The sequence below is a fragment of the Haemorhous mexicanus genome, chromosome 15, assembly GCF_027477595.1.
Source record: "Haemorhous mexicanus isolate bHaeMex1 chromosome 15, bHaeMex1.pri, whole genome shotgun sequence".
In the NCBI taxonomy this organism is placed as follows: domain Eukaryota; kingdom Metazoa; phylum Chordata; class Aves; order Passeriformes; family Fringillidae; genus Haemorhous; species Haemorhous mexicanus.
Window position 1 is genome coordinate 16,998,298 of NC_082355.1, and position 24,543 is coordinate 17,022,840.

General features: G+C 56.1%; 3 protein-coding genes across 3 annotated transcripts; 2 read left to right on the forward strand and 1 right to left on the reverse strand.

The window, feature by feature from the left end:
* The first annotated feature begins 98 nt into the window (after positions 1 to 98).
* Positions 99 to 15,483, forward strand: DNAJC18 (DnaJ heat shock protein family (Hsp40) member C18). Its single transcript, XM_059860138.1, has 7 exons — positions 99 to 226; positions 347 to 492; positions 1,822 to 2,007; positions 5,740 to 5,852; positions 7,593 to 7,702; positions 9,370 to 9,542; positions 12,959 to 15,483. The coding sequence occupies exons 1-7, from the start codon at positions 189 to 191 to the stop codon at positions 13,081 to 13,083; spliced, it is 891 nt and encodes a 296-aa protein (XP_059716121.1). The 5' UTR covers positions 99 to 188; the 3' UTR covers positions 13,084 to 15,483.
* LOC132334239 (tetra-peptide repeat homeobox protein 1-like) lies at positions 15,433 to 19,450 on the reverse strand. The gene is made up of 2 exons (XM_059860137.1): positions 17,514 to 19,450; positions 15,433 to 17,417 (listed from the first exon to the last, which is right to left on the reverse strand). The coding sequence occupies exon 2, from the start codon at positions 17,259 to 17,261 to the stop codon at positions 15,978 to 15,980; it is 1,284 nt and encodes a 427-aa protein (XP_059716120.1). The 5' UTR covers positions 17,262 to 17,417; positions 17,514 to 19,450; the 3' UTR covers positions 15,433 to 15,977.
* Positions 19,399 to 24,440, forward strand: PROB1 (proline rich basic protein 1). Its single transcript, XM_059860132.1, has one exon. It carries the CDS (start codon positions 19,539 to 19,541, stop codon positions 24,033 to 24,035), a length of 4,497 nt encoding a protein of 1,498 aa, XP_059716115.1. The 5' UTR covers positions 19,399 to 19,538; the 3' UTR covers positions 24,036 to 24,440.
* Positions 24,441 to 24,543: the final 103 nt, after the last annotated feature.

Sequence of the window (24,543 nt, forward strand, 5' to 3'; positions counted from 1 at the left end):
CCTGCTTGGGACATTCCACAATTCCATGACCTCCCGCTCCCCTCAGAACCCCCATGACGTCATCGTCCTTCGCCGTGACGTCACGCCCCGCCGGCGCCGCCGGGCCCGCTCCCAGCAGCCCCCTCGCACAAGATGGCGGCGCGGGGCGGCGGGCGGTGAGCGAGAGGCGGCAGCGGCCGCGGGCCGACATGACCTACACGGCCGAGCAGCTGGACGGGGTGCAGCGGTGAGCGGCAACGCGGGCCCCGTGGGGGCACGGGGGGCGGCGGGGAAGGGGAGGGCGAGCCCGGGGAAAGGCGGGGAGCGGGCCCGGCGCTCCCCGGGATAACCCCGTGTGCGCCCTCAGGATCAAGCGGTGCCGGGATTACTACGAGATCCTGGGCGTGAGCCGGGACGCCGGCGAGGAGGAGCTGAAGCGGGCGTACCGCAGGCTGGCCCTCAAGTTCCACCCCGACAAGAACCGCGCGCCCGGAGCCACCGAGGCCTTCAAAGGTGAGGGGGCCCGGGGGGCGCCGTGAGGGCAGTGCCGGTGCAGAGCGGCCCGCCGGCCTACGGAGCCCGGCGGGGTCACGGACACAGCAGCGGCCTCACAGAACCCTGCTGCGGCTCGGCAGGGTTTGCATTTCTGTCTGCACAATAGTCGTCTCCCTTAGAAACTGTAGGAAATGCATCCCAGGTGTCATTCCTAGATACTTCTGAGGAGCTTTAAAAGGGTCTGGAGGGACAGGACATAGGGAATGGCTTCCCTCTGTCAGAGGACAGGGATGGATGGGCCATTAGGAAGAAATTCTTCCCTTTGAGGGTGCTGAGGTCCTGGCACAGGGTGCCCAGAGCAGCTGTGGCTGCCCCTGGATCCCTGCAAGTGTCCAAGGCCAACTTGGATGGAGCTTGGAACAACCATGTCAAGTAGGAGCTGATGGCAGGGGATTGGAATGAGGTGATGTTCATGGTTCCTTCCAACCCAAAACATTCTGGGATTCCATGATACTGAAGAAGGTTTAGAACTTGGAACTGACACTGACCATGCAGGAGAATTTGGTGTTTGTCATCAATAACTGCTCCTTGTCATGAATAAATTTTTATTTTTATATACATATGTGGGAATATGAAATTGAATCCAGTGTGCTGTGTCTGGAGTTCCCAGTTATGCTGCAGTGTTACTGTCTAAACTAATATATATTTCTCCTTTCCATGCAGCCCAGCATGAGGAGAGCCAGTGACTCATTCAGTCTGTTAAAACAAGGAGCTTCTGGAGAGCTGTGCTTTATTTGTTTGTGTTTGGGTTGTATCTGTCTGTGAACTTGTTCTGTCAGAGATCAAAGAAGAAGATGAGCCAAAGTAACCCTTCTGAGTGGTTGGATGTGAGGTGTGAAATAGATGTGTCACACAGCTTCAGGAGCAGACAGCAGGACAAACTTGGGATAGCCCTATGCATTTTAATTGGTGCCTGCAGTTATTAACTTTGTGTTCATTGTATGTGGGATATGGAAGTGCACTCAGACCAAATTTGTATTTGGTTTGAGCTGATAAAATGCTCCATTCTCACCCAATGTCTTGGCTGAAGTGAACTCTCATGTCAGTTTTACAAATATTTCAAGTCTCTCCATATACCTGGACACTTCTGTGTTTCTCCTGGCATCGGTGACAGCAGGAAGTGGTTTCCATCACAGGTAATGCCAGGGCTGTTACACATCTTTTGTAGAAGTAGCTCAATCTTTGGTCAAGCACAAATTTCCTAGGCTTGTTTGGGCTTCTTTTGCTGCTCCACTTCCAGAAGTGTGAGCTCTGGGAATGTAACACAGGTTTTAATTCCCTCTCCAGCAATAGGCAATGCTTTTGCAGTTCTGAGCAACCCTGAGAAACGGCTGCGCTACGATGAACTCGGGAGTGACCACGAGCACGCCAGCTCTGGCCAGGCCAGGCACTACAATTACTACACAGAGTTCGAAGCAGACATCACACCAGAAGAAATATTCAATGTGTTTTTTGGTGGGCACTTCCCTACAGGTCAGTACCTGGCTGTAGTGGCTTAAAAGGGCAGTGGACTGACTAACCCTGAGGGAGCAGCTGGAGCTGGGCCAGGGCAGGGCCAGGCTGGATTTTGGGAGAAGTTTCTCCCCCCAGAGGGTGCTGGGCACTGCCCAGGCTCCCCAGGGAATGGGCACGGCCCCGAGGCTGCCAGAGCTCCAGGAGCCTTTGGACACCAGGGATGCACAGAGGGGATTGTTGGGTGGTCTGGGCAGGGACAGGGGCTGGATGATCCTTGGGAATCCTTTCCAACTCAGCAAATGCTGTGAGTTCATAAACCATGAGGAAGTTCAGCTTCCCTTGGGGCTGCTCAGGGAGTTGATGATACATCTGCAAAGAGCAGAAACCTTTTCACGTTGGATTTCTGCCTCTCTTTTATTCCCTCCATCATCTGAAGCCAGTAATGGTATGGCAGGTAACACAGGGTGTGAATGAGAAAGGATCAGTTGTTTTCCATGATGGTTGGGCTCAGTAACGTCAGAGGTTTTTTCCAGCATGAACAGTTCCATGCCTGGGTTGTACTTGAGGCACCTGACAGCATTCCAGGCCAGCAGGGCCCAGCTCCTGGAGCTGTGGTCTCAGGGGAAGCAGGAGCTCCTGTGCCTCGCAGCAGCCTGTGCTCTAATGGAATCACAGCCTGGGAGCTCAGCAAGTGCTGCCTGCCAGGAAAGGAGCCGGGTTCCAGGGGCCGTGCAGGATCCCAGGGGCCGTGCAGGATCCAGGGGGCCGTGCAGGATGCAGAGGGTGTGCAGGATCCAGGGGGCCGTGCAGGATCCCAGGGGGTGTGCAGGATCCCAGGGGCCGTGCAGGATCCCAGGGGGTGTGCAGGATCCCAGGGGCCGTGCAGGATCCCAGGGGCCGTGCAGGATCCCAGGGGCCGTGCAGGATCCCAGGGGCCGTGCAGGATCCCAGGGGCCGTGCAGGATCCTAGGGGGCCGTGCAGGATCCCAGGGGCCGTGCAGGATCCCAGGGGGCTGTGCAGGATCCCAGGGGCCGTGCAGGATCCCGGGGGGCCGTGCAGGATCCCAGGGGCCATGCAGGATCCCAGGGGCCGTGCAGGATCCCAGGGGGCCGTGCAGGATCCCAGAGGGCTGTGCAGGATCCCGGGGGCCGTGCAGGATCCCAGGGGGCGTGCAGGATGCAGAGGGTGTGCAGGATCCCAGGGGGCTGTGCAGGATCCCAGGGGCCGTGCAGGATCCCAGGGGGCCGTGCAGGATCCCAGGGGGCCGTGCAGGATCTCAGGGGCCGTGCAGGATCCCAGGGGGCCGTGCAGGATCCCAGGGGGTGTGCAGGATCTCAGGGGCCGTGCAGCATGCAGAGGGTGTGCAGGATCCCGGGGGCCATGCAGGATCCCAGGGGGCCATGCAGGATCCCAGGGGGTGTGCAGGATGCAGAGGGTGTGCAGGATTCCGGGGGGCCATGCAGGATCCAGGGGCCGTGCAGGATCCCAGGGGGCCGTGGAGGATCCCGGGGGGTGTGCAGGATCCCGGGGGGCCGTGCAGGATCCCAGGGGCCGTGCAGGGTCCCAGGGGTCTTTGCAGGATCCCAGGGGTCTTTGCAGGATCCCAGGGGGCCGTGCAGGATCCCAGGGGGCCGTGCAGGATCCCAGGGGCTCTGCAGGATCCCAGGGGCCGTGCAGGATCCCAGGGGCCGTGCAGGATGCAGAGGGTGTGCAGGATCCCAGGGGCCGTGCAGGATCCCAGGGGGCCGTGCAGGATCCCAGGGGCTGTTCAGGATCAGTTACACAGCAATGGGAGCTGCACCTGGAGTAGCTCCATGCATGTCTCAGCCCAGCCTTGGCGTTTGGATTTGTAGGAAAAATAGAAAGATCCTGCAAGATCAGTGGGTTAAAAGGAAATCTGAAGGTTGTGAGGAATTCAAGGGCCTTCCTGGCAGCATCTGAGGAATTGCTTTAGCACTCCTGGGAATTTTTCACCTCCAAGGTGTCACAAAAAGTGAGGTATGCACCACTTACTACAGCCTGAAGACACACAGACAAGTAGTTACTTACTAAAGCTTGCTGTGAGTGGTGCATCTTGCAGCGAAGGGGACCTCAGGTCCCAGACTTGCACCAGTGGATATGCAAAGCCAGCCCCAGCACGGTGTAATTCCAGCTGGAGTCTGCAAGTTTTCCATTGCTGACAGAATTGCACCTGGATGTGCCCTGTGTGGGATATTACCCTTGTGGAATGGTCCTGGGGGGGGACAGGGATGCTTGGAGTTGAGGACAGGAAATTGAGGAGCTGTGGGAGGAGTTTGGGTATGAGGCATGGCAGGTTTATCAGGGAGACTGGCATGAAGGAGAAAATGGGAATTTTTGGCAAAGCAGCAAAGAGTAAGAAAATAAAAATATAATTTGTAGTAGTGGGTGTTGGTAGTAAACAAGAGTTTCCTCACTGGGCTTTTGAGAGCAGATTTATGGCTTTATTTTTACTGAGCAGTTTTCCTCTATGGATATTCCATGGAAAAATGGTTAAATTTAAAATGTTAAATGTGATAGAACTCAAAGGTGACTCCACTTGGCAGAGTGTTGCAGTTGTAATGAAGAGAGGCTACAAGTTCTTCACACAAAAAATAAATGCATTGGGAACAAAAGAAACTGCTGCCAGAAATCCTTGGAGAAACTTAAAATTTGGGAGAACTTTTTTTCTAGGCACCCCTATAAAAGCCATTCTTCTTTTCCCACACTGGCTGCTTCTTTTCACAGCTTGATAAAATCCTGTCTGAGCAATGCTGAAAGATAGAAATAAACTTTTTTTTTTTTCCCAAAAGAAACTTTCCTCCTTGTAGCCAGCCTGGCTTGGCTCACTGTTGGAGCTCTGACTGCACACATGCCTGGAGCTTGGAAAAATCTTTGAACAAGCAGTGGAACAGAGGTTTTGACACAATAGCAGAGGTCACTTTTGCTCAGGTTTCTTGCAGATTTCTCTGGGAAACTCAAAAAAAGGACAGGATAAGAGTATAAAATAATGCGACATCTTCCCCAGGGCTTAAAAATAGTTTTGCATTTCTGTTGTGATGATAAGCCACAGATTTCAATTCTCTAACACAAAGATATTCTGAATTTCAAAAGAGGAGAGCACAGCTATTATTAAGATATTCATATGGTGATAAAATCAGATCCTGAGCTTCAAATTGAAGCAGCAAATGCAATTCTTCCCTCATTTTAGATTTTTTAAAAATAAATCAGCCACATTCTGTGTGCAAGAAAGAAAGAAAATCCTGAATGGTTCTACTTTTTTACTCTTTTTAAAATCTCTTTCTTTATTATAAAATAATTAAGTGAAGTTATTAATGGCTTGAAGGCAGAGGAATTGGAAATGAGGGTGGAAGACCACATTCAGTAATTATGGGAGACCATAATTCACAGCCTGAGCCTGGTGAAGCAAATTCATTTTCCTGCCACAGCCTTGCAAGTGAATGTGACACGAACAGCATTAAAATATGAGATACAATCATACAAATCAGAACATGCTTCTGCAGCTTGATTTAAATTAAGATGGATTGGAGCACACTACAATTTCTCTGGTAGGCTTTTTGGAAAAACATTGTGGTGGTGTTTAATTGAGGTGGTTTGTGCTTTTTACTCTGAGATCTCCCAGCTGTAATTCAGGCTGTGGAGTATAAACCTGGCTAATGCAATAGAAGCTGAGGAGTCCAGGTGAGTACCAGCAGCTGGGTGAGACATGATCTGTGCTGGTTTCTTTGCAGGGAATATCCACATGTTCTCCAATGTAGCCAGAGATGCTCACTATTACCCACGGAGGCACCGGGCCGAGAGGGCGTGGACACAGGAGCCAGAGGAGGAGGAGCACAGGCCACAGGTAGCCAGGAGCAGAGATCTCCTCAGCTTAAATAATTAAACAGCTCAGCAGGGTGAGGGATCCTCTTCCAAAGCCAGGACAAACGCTGCTTGAGTGCTCAGGGTTTATTCTCAAGGGCTGCAGCCACAGTGGATGTTTTCTTTGTCACTAGGTTGGCTTTTATTAACCACTGCTGTAAAGAGCCACTGCATTCACAGCGTATCAGGCCCCCCAGTTTCTGTCACTGAGGGTTTTGCTGCTGCTTGCTTTTTGCTTGGTAATCCAGCAGCAATGAGTCCAGATGAGGACTGGTGATGGATGTGGAAGCAGTGGCTTGTCCTCAAGGTGTATTTAATCCTTCAGTAAATGAGCACCCAGGGGCTGCACAGGCCTCTTCCAGCAGGGGACGGATTGGGCCTGGGACACATTTCTGCCTACTGAGACTTCCAGATGAGACACAAGGTGTCCTTTGTTGTCCCTGCATATACACACCTGCCACCTGCCTTGGCAAGATCTTCCTCTGGAGACAGTGTTAACCTCCAGGGATCATTCTCCAAGGAAGATGACTTTTGCCATGTGAGTCTCAGGCTCAGAAAAAAAACCAGCTGACTGACAGCTAAGCTGGGGGAAGTGAATCCAGCCCCTCATTTCAGGGAAGACACTGAGGGGCTGGAATGTGTCCAGGGAAGGGAACAGAACTGGGAAGGGGCTGGAGCCCCAGGAGAGGCTGAGAGAGCTGGGAAGGGGCTGAGGGAGCAGGAGAAAAGGAGGCTCAGGGGGGACCTTGTGGCTCTGCACAGCTCCTGCCAGGAGGGGACAGCCGGGGGGGTCGGGCTGTGCTCCAGGGAACAGGGACAGGAGGAGAGGGAACGGCCTCAGGCTGGGCCAGGGCAGGCTCAGGGTGGGCACAGCAGGAATTTCCCCATGGAAAGGGTGCTCAGGGATTGGGAGGGGCTGCCCAGGGGGGTTTGGAGTCCCCAGGAAAGGCTGGAGGTGGCACTGAGTGCTCTGGGCTGGGGACAAGGAGGGGAATCAGGCACGGCTTGTACTCCATGGTCTGGGACAGCTTTTCCAACCTCAGTGATCCTGTGAATCCCACCTACTGCTGCATCAGGAATCCTTGTTGCTATCCCAAGGCAGAGGGCAAAGCCTAAAGAGCTGCATATAATATTTTTCTCTGCATAAGAAAAGGCATTTTAGAAGCCAGTTTAGAAAGAAATGGAGAGCAGAAGGAAGCATCAGTGTTTGCTCTTTGATAGTGTTTCCACTCTTTTGTTTTGCCTGATGAATCCAATCAAAAGCCCCAGTGCTTGCATCCTGTCTGAAGTTACACTGCATGGGAGCTCTTAACCCTTTTCTGTCAGGCATTAAATGCAAGGCTTGGGCAGAGGCTGAGATCTTTACAATGGGGAGCAAATTCAGAGGTTGCAGGAAAGCTGTAGGCACACAGGAATTGCAGGGTGTTCCTGCAGGCTGGATTGCACTCTGACAGGTACAGTAGTGCTGTGGGCACTGTGAAGGAAGGGGCAGAGGAAAAGATCATGGAAAGAAAATTGTGTTCAGGAGTGTTCTGATATTATTAATAAATGTTATTTCCTAATTACAGTGTCTCCCCTCTCAAAATTCCAAAGCACTTCCTCTTTTTTTTTCTAAGTTTACATGTAACACACTATTGATCTGTGATTGATGGCCTGGCTTCTGTGAACAGATGCCTTTTTCCATCTCTGTATTTTCTTGACTGCTGATCCTTGTACTTTTCAGAATTCATACTCTGCATTTATCCAGTTGATGCCAGTTTTCATCATCATAATAGTGTCAGTTATAACCCAGCTGATGGCCACCAACCCACCCTACAGCTTATTCTACAAATCGTAAGTCCTTTAAAAACACATTGTTCTGCTGCTGCTGCTGTTTGCATTATGGAGGCTGATGGAAGTTGGGTTTGATAACAAAATGCACATTAATATTCTGCTCTTTATAGAAAATGTTACCAGTTTGTAAGTAAGGAAATACCAGCAGCCTGCACTGGTGAGTTCTGAGCACTGTGAAGTTACCTGTGGAGAGCTTCAGTGTACAGGGTTCTGAACTGTGAGGGTCAGAAACCTTCCTCAGCTGGTGTAGAATGGTTTTGCACAGAGATGCAGGATGGGGAGTGTGGATGTAGATCAGCCTCTCATCTGACCAACCCCCAGAATCTGTGGATCACCCCTGAGGTTCCCCTGGAAAGCAGCTAGAAAATGAAACCTATGGTTTGCAGTATAAATCCACATCTTTTCTGGAGCATGAATTCCATTGGAAGTTCAACAAATCATTTAATCCTTGAGATGCCCTGGTTTAACCTCTCCAGAGAAGCAGGGCCCTGGGGGCTGGTGGGCTCTGGGAGCAGAAGGACCCCACCAGAGCCGTGTCCTGGGAGCTTGTGGGGCAGAGGAAAAGCCATGTGCTGCTCTCAAGTTCCAGGGCTGGAGGAGGGAAAGAGCTGGCCTGGGCTGGCCTACTGAGAGAGGAGTGGGATTGGCAGGTTTGGAGGGTCCCCTTGTTCCCTTCTGGGAGTAAAACTGCTCAGGTCCAGCCTTGCCCTGCTCTCCTCTGCCAGAGCAGCCCAGCACCCCTCATTGTTTTACCACACGATGTCAGTTTGAGGTCCTCAGAAAAGAACAGGAGGGTGGATGTTTTTCGGGTAGGGTTTTTTTGGTTTTTTGTTTTTTTTTTTAACCAGGGGGTGGTTTTGCTATCTGCCAGTCCCATGTGAAACCTCCCACGCTGCCCCCACAGCAGCTGAGCTGCTTTTCTTCACCACCTCCCCTTCTCCTGGTGATGGGAGTCAGGCCTGAGCCTGTTTCAGAGTTAGGTTGTTTATCTAAATCATAGCCTTGAAACACTGAACAGCCCAAAAACCAAAGGAAACTGGGGACACCTCTGAGACACAGGGAGGAGAAGGAAAAGAGGAGTCCAGAAAAAAGGGGCAAACAGGATTCTTTTGAGTGTAACCTTTGTGTTTTGGCTGCCTGCCTCTCTCTGTGGGCAGTGATTTGAGCAGAGGCCTTGGGTATCTGCTCAAATAAGGAAATTCACTCCAGGTGGGTGATTTAACCCAGTGACTGTGTCAGAGGGGCTGATTCTTTCTACAGGGTATTTTCCAGCCTGTTCCATGCCTCACTTTGCTTACTTATGGTTATAAAACCCTGAAGAAAAGTGTAATTAGAATCTCCCCCTGCTAAGTTTTATTTCTACTAAAGGATCCAAAAAATGAGAAAATCCAGATCAACTGCATTGTGCCCTAAGTTTTTATAGACTCTGGGATATTTTCCTGTGGTTGTAGCAGGAGGGTGGATTCTGTTTGTATTGCACAGCTTGCTGCCCCTGAGATTGTAATTTCCTGACTGGATGGTTGAGGGAGCCATAATCCTGCAGAAATGAACTGTACAAGCATTGCTGTAAATATTTTCCTCTGGAAATGCTAATATGGAGAAATAGCTCTTGATTTTTTGAGGTCTAAACTGCTGAAACATCTGATTTCTCCCTTCTGCTCCCACAGGTCCATAGGCCACGTTGTGAGCAGAGAAACAGAGAACTTGCAGGTGCCTTACTATGTTGATAAAAACTTTGAAAAGAATTATCAAGGAGCAGAACTTCAAGAGCTTGAGAAAACAGTTGAGAAAGATTACATAGACTATATTCAGACCAGCTGCTGGAAGGAGAAACAGCAAAGTAAGTTATTTCTGTCCCAAGGGTGTTTCAGGGGCTTGGGGGGTGGCTGTGCTTCACAAAGCTCTGCTGGTTTTAGCCTCAGTTTCCAATCCTTGTAACATCTCAGCCTTGCACTGGTTTAAAGTGTCTCACATCTGCTCTCAACACTGAATTTGCTATTCTTGAGATCTGTCAAAATCCATTTTAAGTGATTCTGAAAGATGAGTGGAAAGTAGACTTCACCATTTGAGACGCTTTTTTCCGCTCAGGTTTTATGCTTGAATAACCCTTAGTGATGGTTTAAACATACAACCCACCACATGTATCTAGCCCTGACAGATTGCTAGGCTGGAAAAGATCTTGAGACATCACCAATTCCATGTTTCCTTTGCTGGAGCAGAATCAGTTTTGCCTTGACTGTCTCCACAAGAAGTTTCTGTAACTTTTTCCTTAAAATTTCTCCAAGAGAGTCCCAGAGTGTGTCCAGGTGCTCTTGGCTCCCTTGCAGTGGGCTGTGTTCCTGGTATCAGTTTTCAGAGCATGCTTCTGTGGTTTGGGTGTTATTTGCATTTTCTATCTTTAGCTAAGTTGGAGGTCATGTTTTTCACCATTTTCAACTCTTTCAAAACCAAGAATTGAATGCAGAAAGGAAGAACACAGATGTGAGCATTCAAAGTTATTATTCTCACTCAGCCCTGAGTGGATCAGTGGCACAAATAAAGGCATGTTAACTCCATATTTTATTGCTTGTTAATTGCTACTAATCTGGTTTGTTGAAGAGACTGCAAATTCCTGCTGTTTGCAGAACGGTAAGAAGTAACAGAAATCAAATCACAAAGAGTAGCTTAGGCTGGGATGTTGTGACTGGTTTTATTCACTGATCTTATTCACCTAAAGAGCTCATCACCTTCAAATGAGTTAACACCGAGCAGTGCTGTGTGTAAAGGAAGCTGGAACAAGTTGTGTGAATGTTCAGTAGCAGCAGACAAGCTGCTTTCACACCTTGGTGGGGGCTTTTAATTGCTCTGTGCAGAACAGTCCTCAGCACACTGCTAAAAGGTGCCTTTGCACTTGTTTTCAGTTTCTTTGCCAATTTATCTAAAAAGACTCATTTAATCCTAAAGGAGAGGTAACAGTAGTGCTGCTGACTGCAGGCTCTTTACAGGTGTTTGATGGGAAGGCTTGTTTTGGCTTATTTTACATAAAAGTTACCAATCCTGCTTTTAAAGAGAAATGAAGAGATGTAGGCTCTGAAGTGAAAAAGGAAAAGAACATATAAGACCATGAAAGCCCTGAAGTTTTTGGTGTGTTTGATTTGTGAGCTTTGACTGTTTGTGGCTGGCAGGAGCAGCCTCCAGGGATAATGTGGATGTCCATACTCATAAATGTACACTTGCTAAAGAGGAGAGTTTCTTACAGAAAAATCCCTTTAATTGACCTCATGCAGCTGAGAGTCACCACATTGTCCCTTTCACAGAGAGCTGGAGCTGAGGAGAGCCCAGCCCCAAGGAGGGGACAGGGTTTGTGAGTCTGAGGGAGCCCAGGAGCCAGAGAGGGGAGATGATCCAGCCTGGAATGCCAAGCCGTGCTCCTCCAGAGCTTTGTGCACTCAGGGGCTGTGTTAGTCACCAGCTGCAAATACATTCACAGCAGCCACAGTTAGCATAGCCTGAGGCTACTGCTGTCATTAACGACTCACCGTTTTCAGAGTGCTTCCCATCTTGGCCATAGCTGAGACTGGGCTGACCTTAGGACAGTCAGTTTGTAAAAATAAACTCTGAGTACAGGATGGAGTGCTGGGGGAAGGTTCTGCAGATGCTGAGGCAGTTCTTAGTCAGCTGTTGCTGCACAATGTTGGTCCCTTAATCCTTGCTGAAGTGTTGGAATTGGTGTGATGAGCTTCTTGTCAGTTGAATGTCTATTTATAGTACGTTTGTTGTGTTTATTGAGGGCACGTTTCCCTTGAGCACCCGCAAAACAGACAGAGATGAGTAGTTCAGGAACAGCTTGGGTTTTAAAGTCCTTAATTTTAAGACTTGAAAAGCATTACCTGGTGTCCAACTACCTTAAGGAAAACCTTAAAAATAGTGGATCTGTTGTACATTGTTCAGCCAGTCAGTTTTACAGTGCTGCAGCAGACTCTCAGCAGAGCAGTGTGTGAAAGTTGGGTGTGCTGTGGGTTTGGGTCTTCTGAAATCTGGGGCACAGTTAAGTTCAAAGAGCTCGTGCCAGGTTCTACAGGAGATGGTTCAGCTGGGATGGCTCAGTTGTAAAGTGAGGCTGCAGAGAGCTCAGGGTCACAAAGAGGCAACTGAAAACCAAGTCAGGATAAGTATCACAGAATCATGGAATGGTTTGGGTTGGAAAGGGCCTTAAAGCTCACCCAGTTCCACCCCTTACCATGAGCAGGGACACAGTGGAAGACTGTCCCAGGCTAGTCCAAGCCCCATCCAGCCTGGCCTTGGACACTGCCCACCCTCCCAGGGAGGAATTTCTTCTGTATATCCAATGGAAATATAGTTGGAATTCAATATTTTAGAATCTCCTTGAAGAAAAGGCTTCAGAAGAGCCACTCTGTGACAGATTGAAACCCACAAGGAGCAAATGTGATGGAATGAACCCTGTCAAAAAGTGCAGGGAATAATTTTCCTCAGTTGGATAAGTATAAACTGAGATTCTCCACTGCACAACTCCAGGGACTCTGGGCTCAGGGACAATTACCTGAGCCTGGTTTTTACTGGAGGCTTGACAAGGCTGTGCCCAGCGCTGCTCGAGTGGCATTTTGGTTATAAACCTGTAAATGGATTCCTGCTCTAAAATGAGCTGTTCCTGCCTGTCAGTTTGTGAAGCTTTTCAGTGAGTGGGAGGAGGGTTAAATGGCTTTAAATTTCAGTGGGACAGGGACAGAGGACGTAAGGCATGAAAGGATCTATTGAGGTTGTTTCCACTCTGAATAATTTTGTGAAATGAGGGGCTTGTAAGGTGTATAAAAGCTCTTTGAAAAATGGGGTGTCATCAGGTAGCCTGTGCTTACGGAGATGTTGACCTTTTCAGAAGTAAATTACTGCTGTTCTCCTCGGTGCATCTAATCCTGCAGCCAAATTATTCTGCAGGGAAAAACCTACATTAAGACTTCCTCAGCTAATCAGCAAAAGCAACTTCTCTGAATTAGTGGGAGGAAATAATTTAAACAATGGGATTATTTCAGTTTTATGTTGCTTTTGAGAAAAAGGGGAACAAGATGCAAAGTACATTTGAGATTGTTAATGAAAGGGCAGGGAGGCCTTTCAGACGAGTCCCTTGGGTAGCTGTTCACCTCCCTGGCTTCAATACCCACCAAAATTATAAAGTGCCACAAGCATAGCAAAGCACTTAGAAACAGCTCTTTAAAGGAGGCTTAGGACTTCATCCTAATACATTTTTTTTTCATCTTTCAGAATCTGATTTGTCCAATTTGGCCAAGCTCTACAGAGATGAGCGGTTAAAACAGAAAGCAGAGTCCCTGAAACTTGAGCACTGTGAGAAGCTCTCCAGTCTGATTGGGATGCACAAAGGGGGCTGACCAGGACGCACACATTCTGTACTTTTATTTATTGCTGATTTAATTTATGTTTTTGTTTTCCTCCATGTGAAAAGGGAAGGAGTCTGTTGTAAAGAGTGTGGATATTGGAGTCCTTCTGCAGGCAGTGCAGAGAGGGGCTGGCACAAGCTGCAGGGCTGCTGTTTGCTGTAATATATCCTGTACATTAGATTTGGGTCCAAGGACCAGTGGCACTTTGTAAATTCATTCCCCAGGACACACTCTGAGCTCGGACCCCAGCTGCCTGGGTGGTTTGTCTGCCATCCAGGCTGTGTGTGCTTCCCAGGAGAGCAGGCTCCTCTCTGCTTCCCGTGTTTCCTCTGGATCTGCAGCTCCCTGGATCCCCGAACAGCGCCGTGCTCTGGGGTGTCACCTCCCCCTGTCCCTCCGGGCTGTGCCACAGAGCTGGGGTGGTTCCAGTGCAGGAGGGACAGTCCCTGCCTGAGGGCAGCCCCTGAGCACATTCCCAGCTCTCCCGTGCCCGTGCTGCTCCAAAGGATGGCTGTGCCCATCCTGACACCAGCATGGGAGTCTGGGAATTGCACCCATTCCAGTGTCTACCAGACTGCTGGGAAAGCAGAACTGTGGTCATTCCCTCCTGTTTCCAGTGGCATATTTTGAAGCTAGCTATTCCATTCTGGTTTTTATCTGCACACTCCCCCAGCTCTCCCAGGATCCTGCATTTTCTGGTACAGTTCTCATGTAGCATATTTTTACTCTGTTGAGCAGCTATGAATGTTTCACTGTAGACATGATATTGCAAAGAGAAAAATCCATGTGGCAATGTCCTGTTTTTTCTTGATCTTCCTTCACACAGCCAGGCCTTGAAGGGCAGGTTGATGCTGGGACGTCCTAGTGAGCAGCAGACCAGTGTTAGGCCAGTGTTGGAGCAGTGTTGCTCAAGTTGAGCACCATGAACCCCCTGAAGTGGTCTGGTGTGTGCCCTGCATGGAATGAGCTGCTCTTCCAGGGAATTCCTGCCCAGAGTGGGGGCTCACAGAGCAGCACTGCTCCCCTCTGACCCTGGGAGTGGGAGTCAGTGACACCTGAGCAAGGCTCTGCTGCTGCCACATGCCTGAAACTCGAGTCACACAGGATGCACAGGTGGCCTTGGCTGAAACCTAAGGAGTAAGTGCTCAAAAGCTTGGGAAATGCCAGGATTAAGTCTGCCTTAAAAGCTCAGACTGTTTGTGTGCTGGACACTAGTGCAGTGGCGTAGGAGTCCCGCTGGAACTGGGGATGGACCTTGGTGCCACAGTGTGTCCCCTCCATGTCCCTGTCCCATCCGTACAGCCCTGGGAGGTTTGGCAGGCAAGGAGGCTGGAAAAAAAACCTTTTCTGGGTTTTCTGGGGTCTGCACGAGGATGAGGGGTTGGTTTGAGGCCTGATGCTTCTGCACACAAGCCCTAAACATCCCAGGAGAGGAGGAGAATAGTCCAGGGACAGCAGCAGTGCTGTGGTTGGCTGTCATAAAAAGGGAGAAAAAATGACATAGTGACTCTAAATGGTATTTTTATGCCCCATTTGTAGGAAACCTTGTAGGAATGTGGGGAAGTTGAGGTAAAATTTTGGGGCACCTGAACAGGAAAAGCACTGGCGAAAAGGGCATTTTGAGGGGGTGGGTGTAGAACATTCTCAGTGCCAGGGTTTAAGGGCAGGAATGGGTGATGATTCCAGGTTGGTGGCTGGCACAGCAGGCAGCCTTAATGCTGATATTTCCCACTTTTGAGCACATGAGTGTACAAAACTGAAAATAATGTTGCTTTTTATATATTAAATAGCTTGTAGAATATATTAGGAATCTATTTAAGTGGTTGGACTCTGTTCCAGGGTTGGAATCTTCCCTGCCATTCCTGTGTGACTGTAGAGGGATGCAGGTAGGGAGACCAAATCTGGCAACTTCCTGGACTCACAATGTCCTGCACGGAGCTTGAACTCCTCCACAGCAATTTGCACTGAAGCCAGATTGTACCTTTCATCCAAAGACCTCGAGTACTTGATGGACACCTCCTGTGGGAAGCACAATCAGCTGGGAAACGCAGGAGGGAGGTAAAAACACCCCCAAAAGCAATAAGTGTTTTGTTCCTAGCCAGGGTCAGGGTGCTGGTCCTGGTGTGTGCTGTGAGGGAGGGCGTGTGGCTTGGGACCTCTGCGGTGACAAACAGGTTCAGTAGTGTTTGTTCGGTGCTCCTCAGGGAAGAGGAGAATCCTCTCTGGAGCCCCGATGTGGAAATGCATCACTGTCCTTCTCCAAGGGGTACTTGGGGTTCTTTGTGGGGCTCTGACGGGAGGAGAGGGTGTTCCTGGGTGCACCAAGCGCTTGAACATGGGTTTGTGTGTGTATATATATTTATTTATTTTTAAATAAAGACGTGACATCGCTGTGCCTGTCCGTGGTGGTCCGAGCCTGGCGCCGGGAAGGTTGCGGGGGATGGCGGGGACGGGAAGGAGGAGGCGGCCGTCATTTGCCGCGGGATGCGGGACCTGGCCGAGGGCTTGGGCTTGGGGCTGGGATCGGGAATCCGGGATCGGGGATCCGGGATGGGGATCGGGGACTGAGCCCTCCCCTGCGTGTGACCGAGGGTCCCTGGGCGCGGGGCCTGCATTCCCGCCCTCATGGCGGGGGGGGTCTGGGCGGGCCCCGCCGCGCGGCCTGCGCGTGACGTGGGGCTCGGCGGGAACGGGATCGGGACACGGGATTGGGAATGGGACACCGGACTGGGAATGGGACACGGGATTGGGAACGGAACTGAGGGCTGGGAACGGGACACGGGACTGGGAATGGGAGACGGGACTGGGAACGGGAGATGGGACTGGGAATGGGACACGGGATTGGGAACGGGACTGAGGGCTGGGAACGGGACACGGGACTGGGATCAGGACATGGGATTGGGAATGGGAGACGGGACTGGGAATGGGACACGGGATTGGGAACGGGACTGAGGGCTGGGAACGGGACACGAGACTGGGATCGGGACACGGGATTGGGAATGGGAGACGGGACTGGGAATGGGACACGGGATTGGGAATGGGAGACGGGACTGGGAATGGGATACGGGATTGGGAACGGGACTGAGGGCTGGGAACGGGACATGAGACTGGGATCGGGACACGGGATTGGGAATGGGAGACGGGACTGGGAATGGGACACGGGATTGGGAACGGGAAACGGGACTGGGATCAGGACATGGGATTGGGAATGGGAGACGGGACTGGGAATGGGACACGGGATTGGGAACGGGACTGAGGGCTGGGAACGGGACACGAGACTGGGATCGGGACACGGGATTGGGAATGGGAGACGGGACTGGGAATGGGACACGGGATTGGGAATGGGAGACGGGACTGGGAATGGGATACGGGATTGGGAACGGGACAGAGGGCTGGGAACGGGACATGAGACTGGGATCGGGACACGGGATTGGGAATGGGAGACGGGACTGGGAATGGGACACGGGATTGGGAACGGGAAACGGGACTGGGAACGGGACACAAGACTGGGATCGGGACACAGGATTGGGAATGGGACACGGGATTGGGAACGGGACTGAGGGCTGGGATCGGGACACGGGATTGGGAATGGGAGACAGGACTGGGAATGGGACATGAGGCTGGGAACGGGACTGAGGGCTGGGAACGGGACACGGGATTGGGATTAGGAGACGGGACTGGGAATGGGACACGAGGCTGGGAACGGGACTGAGGGCTGGGATCGGGACACGGGACAGGGGACTGGGAACGGGACCGAGGGCTGGGAGCAGGGAACAGGACAGGGGGTTGGGTATGGGGCAGGGGGCTGTGAACGGAGCTTGGAACGGGACAGGGGGCTGGGAACGGGGCTGGCCCCTGACGCGGCCCCGCCGTGTCCCAGCCCGGCCCCGCTCTCTGGCCCGCGGCTCTGGGCCCACAGCCCTGCCCGGGCATCGCCCCTGTGCCACAGCCCCGGCGGGGCCGGGGGAGCGGGGCCGCCCCGGGACAGCCTGGCACGGGCGCGGGTGGGTCCCTCTGTCACCCCACGCCCCGGGGTGTCCCAGGGCCTGCGCTCCCGCGGCCCGGATGCCCAGATCCTGAACCGGAGGCCCCGCTGAAAGCCAAGCTGGGCCGGTGTTTCCTGCTCCTCCGGAGCTGCAAAAAGTAACTCCAGCGTGGGAGAGGCACATCCTGCTTTCAGCAGCTACCAGCAGCCTTCCTCCTCCTCCTCCTCCTCACTGCCCGTGCCAGGCTTGCCAGCACTGAGGTGAGCACGCACCGAGCTAGCACGAAATCCAGGTTAATAAGCAAATGCAGTGGTGAGGCTGCAGGCAGTATCACGCTGGCTTAAACATAAATGAGCATTTAATTAGCAAGTCTGGCTCAGCCGGGGTCCACCTGCTGTTCTGTAACATGTCTGTGCTCCACAGGCACAGCCCAACCTGCTCTGAGTGCTGGGAGGTGCTGGTTGGGTTTCGTCTGGCAGGAGGAGCCCAGGGGTCTCTCCGTGGCCTCCACACCGAGGGACAAACCCAGGAGCAGCAGGATGAGGTGCAGGTGTGCACCGTGGCCTGGGTTGGTGGCAGCCTGGGGCTGCAGCCAGGGCAGTGACAGCAATGCCTGGCCAGTTCTGCTGCTCCCACAGCACCCCCAGAGAGGCTGTTCACAGCATCCTTGGGATCCCAACTTCACAGACTGGTGTGTGTTGAAAAGAACCCCAAAGGCCACTCCTTTCCACCCCCTGCCATGGGCAGGGACACCTTCCACTGTCCCAGGCTGCTCCAAGCCCTGTCCAGCCTGGCCTTGGGCAATGCCAGGGATCCAGGGGCAGCCACAGCTGCTCTGGGCACCTGTGCCAGGGCCTGCCCACCCTGCCAGGGAACAATTCCTTCCCAATATCCCACCTAATTCTGCCCTGTATCAGTATGAAGTCATTCCCTGTGTCCTGTCCCTCTACCCCTTGTCCCCAGTCCCTCTGCAGCTCTCCTGGAGCCCCTTTAGGCCCTTCAGGGGGCTCTGAGCTCTCCCTGAAGCCTTCTCTCTAGGTGAGCACCCCCAGCTCTCCCAGCCTTTCCCATGCCTCACTCCAACACTTGTGCTCTGCACAGTCCTTGCTGCTGCTGCTCTGACACCCGGGTCCTGCTAAGACCACAGTGGTCACCCTGACAACAGCTGTGACAAGTGACACAACACCACTGGAGGCTGTGAGGGTGGCAGGAGAGCAGCACCAGACACCCGGCTGTGGTGTCCATCCTCTGTCCAGCCTCTGTCCACCCACTGTGGGTGCTGTGGGAGGTGGGCTGGCCCCAGACAGCCCCTGGAGCCCCGTGGAGAAGCAGGGTCAGGGATGATGACCCCAGCACTGCCCTGGCAGTCTGTGCCTGTGCCAGACCATGAAGAAATGGATTTGGGGGTTTGAAATCCCACATACACACTCCTTCTTGCACAAGGCCACCACACCAGCAAGCACTGCCAATGGCAGCCTGCAGTCCCTGTGGGCACAAATGCCACCTGCAAGCCCAGCCCAGCTCAGCAGGGAAGGGTTAAGTGCCAGCCCAGCTCTACGGGAAGCTTTCCTCTCCTCCTTGCCAAGGTTTAAATTTAGTCCCTGCATGAACCCAGAGGACGTGGGCATCAGGTTGCTCTGGGACTGGCAGCACTGGGGAGCACCTGCTGCTGCTGTTTCATGGCAAAAATTCCCCCAAAAGCTGGGACTGGGCTGCACCAGCAGCACTTGGGGTGGGCAAGCTGCAGAGACTCTCATGTCACCCCAGCCACCGCACCACTGGCTTGGGGTGTCCCCAAAAGAAGACACATGGTTGCAGTCCTTTGGTCAGCTCCTGTGAATCCCGGGGTGCTCCATGCCCGGGTTGATCCCAAGCCTTGAGTTTGCTCCTGGCTGCTTGGATTGGCTGTGGGGGAGCTCCTGCTTGGGGCAGGGTGTGTTTAGGGGAAAGCCCGGCTGGACACACCATTGCTGTGGCGAGCTGGGCAGTGGCACCGGGAAAGGAGCCCTGGTGGGGATGGAGCTGCAGCTCGGGGTCCTGCCGTGCCCTCAGCACCGCGGATGGGACATCCCCAGAGGGGTCTGCCGGTACCCCCCCTCGCTCCGGGGCAGCCCAGGCCGTTCCATGGGGTCACACCCGGGAGCTGTATGGGGTGCCCTGGGACCTGTCCTGCGGTTTGGGGAGAGCGGGGCGGGACGAAGGGCAGGGATGAGCGGCCCCCCGGCAGGTCCCCGAGGCTGGGGGCGGCGGTGGCATCCCTGCAATGCGCTTGGCATCGGCTGCCCCGGCTGGCGCTGGCCGAGTCCATGTGATCCGGGGCTTGCTCTGTGCCGCCGCCGGGTCCCGCCGCCGGGACGGCGAGGCAGCCAGAAGGTCGAGCCAGCGGCCCCGGCAGAGCGGCCCCGGCCCCGAGCAGGGTTCCCGGCACCGGCTGAAGCCCCCGCGCTGCTCCCTGCCACCATGCCCCGCGGGAAGAGGGACCCGGTCCTGCTGTCCCCCGCCGAGCTGCCCGGCCCCGGGGGCGAGGGTCCCCGCGCGGCTGGGGACGGCCGGCGCTCCGCCGAGGAGGAAGAGGAGGAGGACGGACACCTCCAGGGGCTGCCCCGCGACGACCTCACCAAGAGCATGTCGAGCTCCTCCTTGTCCTCCTACCATTCCGCCCTGTGCTCGGACGGCACGGAGACCTTCAAGGACTGCCTGGAGTTCCTGGACGAGGAGGGATCGCCCGGCCGGGCTGCCCCGGGCCGCTGGGCTCCGGCGGGGGCCCCCGGCGTGCCCCCGCCGCCCGGCCCCCTCGCCCGCCCGCAGCGGGCTCAGCTGTCCAGCGCGGCTAAGAATAGCCCAGCTCCGGGCCAGGGGGGCAGGATGGGTCCCCTCGGTGGGGACCGGCAGCCTGTGCCGGCCGCGGCCGCCGGCGGGGAGCCGGCCGTGCCCCGGCAGCCCGGGGCGATGCTCGCCGCGGCTCCCAGCGACTCGGACGAGGTGGACGGCGAGGTGCAGGCGCTGACGGCCAGGGCTTTCCGCAGCCTCTCGGGGCTCCCCGGAGCTCGCCTCGACATGTGCAGCTCCCACACCTCCTCCAGCCTCTCCAACTCGCTGTCGGAGGACGGCGGGCGGCCGCGGCGGTGGCCGGCGGGCGCCGGGGAGCCCCGGGCCCCGGCGACAGCTCTGCACTGCAGGGTGGGCTGGCCTTTCCCAGCCGGCGTGGACGGAGAGCTGCTGGGGAAGGAGCAGTTCGAGTGCGTGGACGTGGAGCTGGAGAACGGCGAGGCCAGGAAGGGCCACGGCAAGAAGAGGACGGTGCCCAAGCGCCAGATCCTGCTGAAGAGGAAGGAGAGGAAGGAGACGGGCTTTGGTCCCCGGGGGGATGGCCCAGCGCCCCAGCCCCCTGCCAGGAAGGAGCCCCCCAGTAAGGGCAGAGCCATCGGCGAGGACTTCAGGTTCAACTACCAGCAGTTCATGAAGGCGGCGTCCCTGGAGGCCGGCACCGACAGGACCCGGGCTGCGTCGTGCCTGGTGAAAAACGTCCTGGCCAAGAAGATGCAGTACGAGCAGCGCATCAAGATGGAGCAGAAGGGGCTGCGGGGCAGCTCGACCTCCTCGGGGCCGTCCTCCGCCGGCACCGACCTGCTGGGGGATGGTCTGGAGGGCAAGTCCAGCTCGCTGTCCCGCTCGGACTGCAGCTTCTCGGCCGAGGACCTGCGGGGTGGAGGGATGCCGGTGGCCACGGCGGCCGCGGGGAGCACCGCCACCACCACCCATCCCACCAAGGGCGTGGTGCTCAGCGAGGAGACGAGGGAGACGGTCTGCAACCTGAGGAAGACGTTCAACGAGCTCAACCAGAGGATGAAGTACCAGGAGGTGCTGGAGGGCCGCTGGCTGCCCGCGGCCGCGGAGGAGCACACGTCGGAGAGGATCTGCTACCAGCGAGCCCGCGCCTTGTTCGAAGCCCAGCCCGGGGTGGGGAAGGTGCTGGATGTCGCTCCCCGGTTTGCGAGGGCGCCGAGGCCGTGGCCCAGCTTGAAGGAGCGAGCCATCGGCCCCATCCATTCCCAAAGCCTCCCCTTCAAGGCCGAGAGCCGGGCGCTCCCCGCCACCCCGCCGCGCCGCCCCTTCGCCTCCTCCCGGGCGCAGGAGGCGAGGACGCTGCCGCAGAGCCCGCCAGAGAAGCCACCAGCAGTGCCCCGCCGGCCGCCCAGCCCCGGCACCGCCCCGGCACCCCGGGGGTCCCCGCCAGCCGCGCCTCCCAAGCCACAGGAGAAGGGGAAGGGGCGCGTCCCGCAGCCCCGGGACGTGCGCAAGCTGGTGAAGAGCAGCTACAGCCTCAAGTTCGGGACTACCGGCGCCTCCCGCGGCACCGTGGCACCGGCGAGCAGCGGGGAGCCTCCGCCAGCCACCCCTCTGGTCATCCACTGCACCTCGGTCCGCCGGGAGCCGCCGCCGGAGCCGGCGGGTGAGGAGGTGCTGGCAGCCCCCGGCCGAGAACCAGCCCCGGCGTGTGCCGAGGGGCCCGCAAAGCCCCCCCACAGCTCCCCCATCAACATCACGAGGGTCCAGGCCACGCGGAGGGGAGCGGCCCCCGCGGAGGAGCCGCCGGCATCGCCCCCGCGCCGGGAGCGGAGCGAGCTCCGGCTGCCCCCACGGGCCCCGGCGGCCGAGCGGGTGCCGCACGTGGAGACCCATCTGCACGTCCTGGTGGGCCGGCCGGCCCCGGCGGCCCGGGAGAGCTCCCCGGCTCAGAGCAGCGCGGTGCTGCGGGCAGAGAAGACCGTTGTCCTGCCGCCGCCCCCGCCGAGTCCCGCGGAGGGGAAGGAGGAGCGCGGCCGTGGCGGCGGCAGAGCGCTCCCCGCTGCCGAGGGGCCGGAGTCGCTGGGGCAGCGGCCCTGCAGCGGTGACAGCCGCGACCCCCGAGCCGGAGCCTCGGGCGGCGGCAGCGTCCGGCCGCGGCCTGCGGAGCCGGCAGCGAGGAGCGCGGCAGAGCCCGGCGCCGGCGAGCAGAGGCAGCAGCATCCCGGCGGCCGGCGGGTGTCGGTGGGCAGCGGGGGCTCTGCCGGTGGCACCGGCCCCGCCGCCCCGCTCCGAGCGGGGGAGAGCAGTGAAGGCTCCCCTGGGCTGCTGCCGGAGCAGAGGGAGGCCTGGGAGCACTCGCCGCTGCGGCCGGCGGCTACAGAGCCCTACCCGCCTGCTGCTCCGGCGGAGAACTCCAACTACTTGGCAATCCCCGAGAGAGCCCCCAAATCCACACTGATGCCAAAGCTGTCCTCGGTCCCCAGCCCAGGCAGTGCATCCTTTGGGACCCCCTTTGTCCCCAGCCCGGCCAGCACCTCTTTTGGGGCTCCCTCAGCCCCCAACCCAGCCAGTGCCTCTTTTGGGACCTCCATGGTCGCCAACGTGACCAGCTCATCCTTTGGCTTCCCATCAGCCTCCAGCCTGGCCAGCACGTCATTTGGAACCCCCTCGGTTTCCAATTCCAACAAGTCTTTTGGGGCCACTCTGGTCCCCAACCTGTGCAGCACATCCTTTGGGAACCCCTTGGTCCCCAATGCATCCAGTGCATCCTTTGGGAACCCCTTGGTCCCCAATCCATCCAGTGCATCCTTTGGGAACCCCTTGGTCCCCAATCCATCCAGTGCATCCTTTGGGAACCCCTTGGTCCCCAATCCATCCAGTGCATCCTTTGGGAACCCCTTGGTCCCCAATGCATCCAGTGCATCCTTTGGGAACCCCTTGATCCCAAATGCATCCAGTGCATCTTTTGGGAACCCATTGGTCCCCAATCCATCCAGTGCATCCTTTGGGAACCCCTTGGTCCCCAATCCATCCAGTGCATCTTTTGGGAACCCATTGGTCCCCAATCCATCCAGTGCATCCTTTGGGAACCCTTTGGTCCCAAATGCATCCAGTGCATCCTTCGGGAACCCCTTGATCCCCAATTCATCCATTGCATCCTTTGGGAACCCCTTGGTCCCCAATCCATCCAGTGCATCCTTTGGGAACCCCTTGGTCCCCAATCCATCCAGTGCATCCTTTGGGAACCCCTTGATCCCAAATGCATCCAGTGCATCCTTTGGGTCCCCACTGGTGCCCAATCCATCCAGTGCATCCTTTGGGAGCCCCTTGATCCCCAACCCAGGCAGCTCATCCTTTGGGTCCCCTTTGGTCAGCAACCCAGTCCACACTTCCCTTGGGCAACCATCAGTCTCCAACGTGGCTGGCTCTTTCTTTGGATCCCCTTTTGTCCCCAGCCCAGCCAGCGCTCCACTGGGAACGGGTGCCTATCCCCTTCCTGGTGGGGAAGTGCCCTGGAGCAAGCCCAGCCCTGAGCCTCCCCTGCCCCGACCCCCCGAGGGCTCGGCTGCTGTGGAGCCCCCAGCCCAGCCCCACCTGGAGGATGCTTCTCATTTCCTCAGGAGGACCGATGGCCCCTCGCCGAGTGGGAGGAGCAGGCAAAGCCCCCCCAGGCCCTTTCCCGCCGCCGTGCCCGCCCAGCGGAGGATGCTCGTGGATCCCAGCAGCGGGAAGTGCTACTACATGGAACCGCCTCGACAGCCCCAGATGAAAACGCTCTACGACCCCGAGACCGGGCAGTACCTGGAGGTGCTGGTCCCACCGGTGGCATCACACACCGGGCTCTACCAGGCACCGTTCAACCCGCTGGTCATGTCCTCGGGGGTCTATGGCCCACCCTACGCACCCTACGGCGGCTTCCCGGGGCTCCCGGCACCGCCGCCCTCCGCCCCCTCGCCGCCGCACCCCTCGCTGCCGGCTGCCGGCAACCCCGAGACCCCCGGCTCCGCTCCCAAGGGCGAGGGGTCGTCCCCTGCCGGGGGTCCCGACTGCGGCTACCTGGAGAGCCTGTACTACATCCCCACGGGCATGCGGGCCAGCCCCGGCCCCGAGCAGCCCCCGGCCCGCACCAGCCCTGCCGCGCCCGAGGGCTCGCTGCTCCGGATGTGACGGGATGGACCCGCGGGGATATCCCTTCCTTGGCCCGGCTTAGCCCAAAGTCAGCATCACCCCTGGCACGGGACAGCCTCCCTGCCCACGGCTGAGCTGGCAAAGCGCCGAGGGGTAGCGGGCACTGGTTGGACTTCACTGGCTTCTCATGGAAACGGGGACAGAAAGGGTGTGTTCCGGTGTGCACAGCTGGCAGCCCTCGGGGGACATGGAGGTGTGGGCCCCGGCCAGCAAAGGGACCACAGAGGCCCTGCTTCCCCCTGTCCTGCCAGTCCCATCCCAAGGATGGCCGGGCTGGTTCACACAGAGGGTGATGGCCTGGCCACCCCCAGATCCCCCAACCACAGCAGCAGCACAGACACCCCAAAATAGTAATAAAAATGCTGAAACAGCTTTAAATCTGCTTATTCATCCTGTGCTTGTGTGGTCTGTAAAGGGAGGCGAGGGGCTGCGGCACTTGGAAGCTGCGATCCTTCTGTCTGTCTTGGAGTGTCCACCAGATAAATCC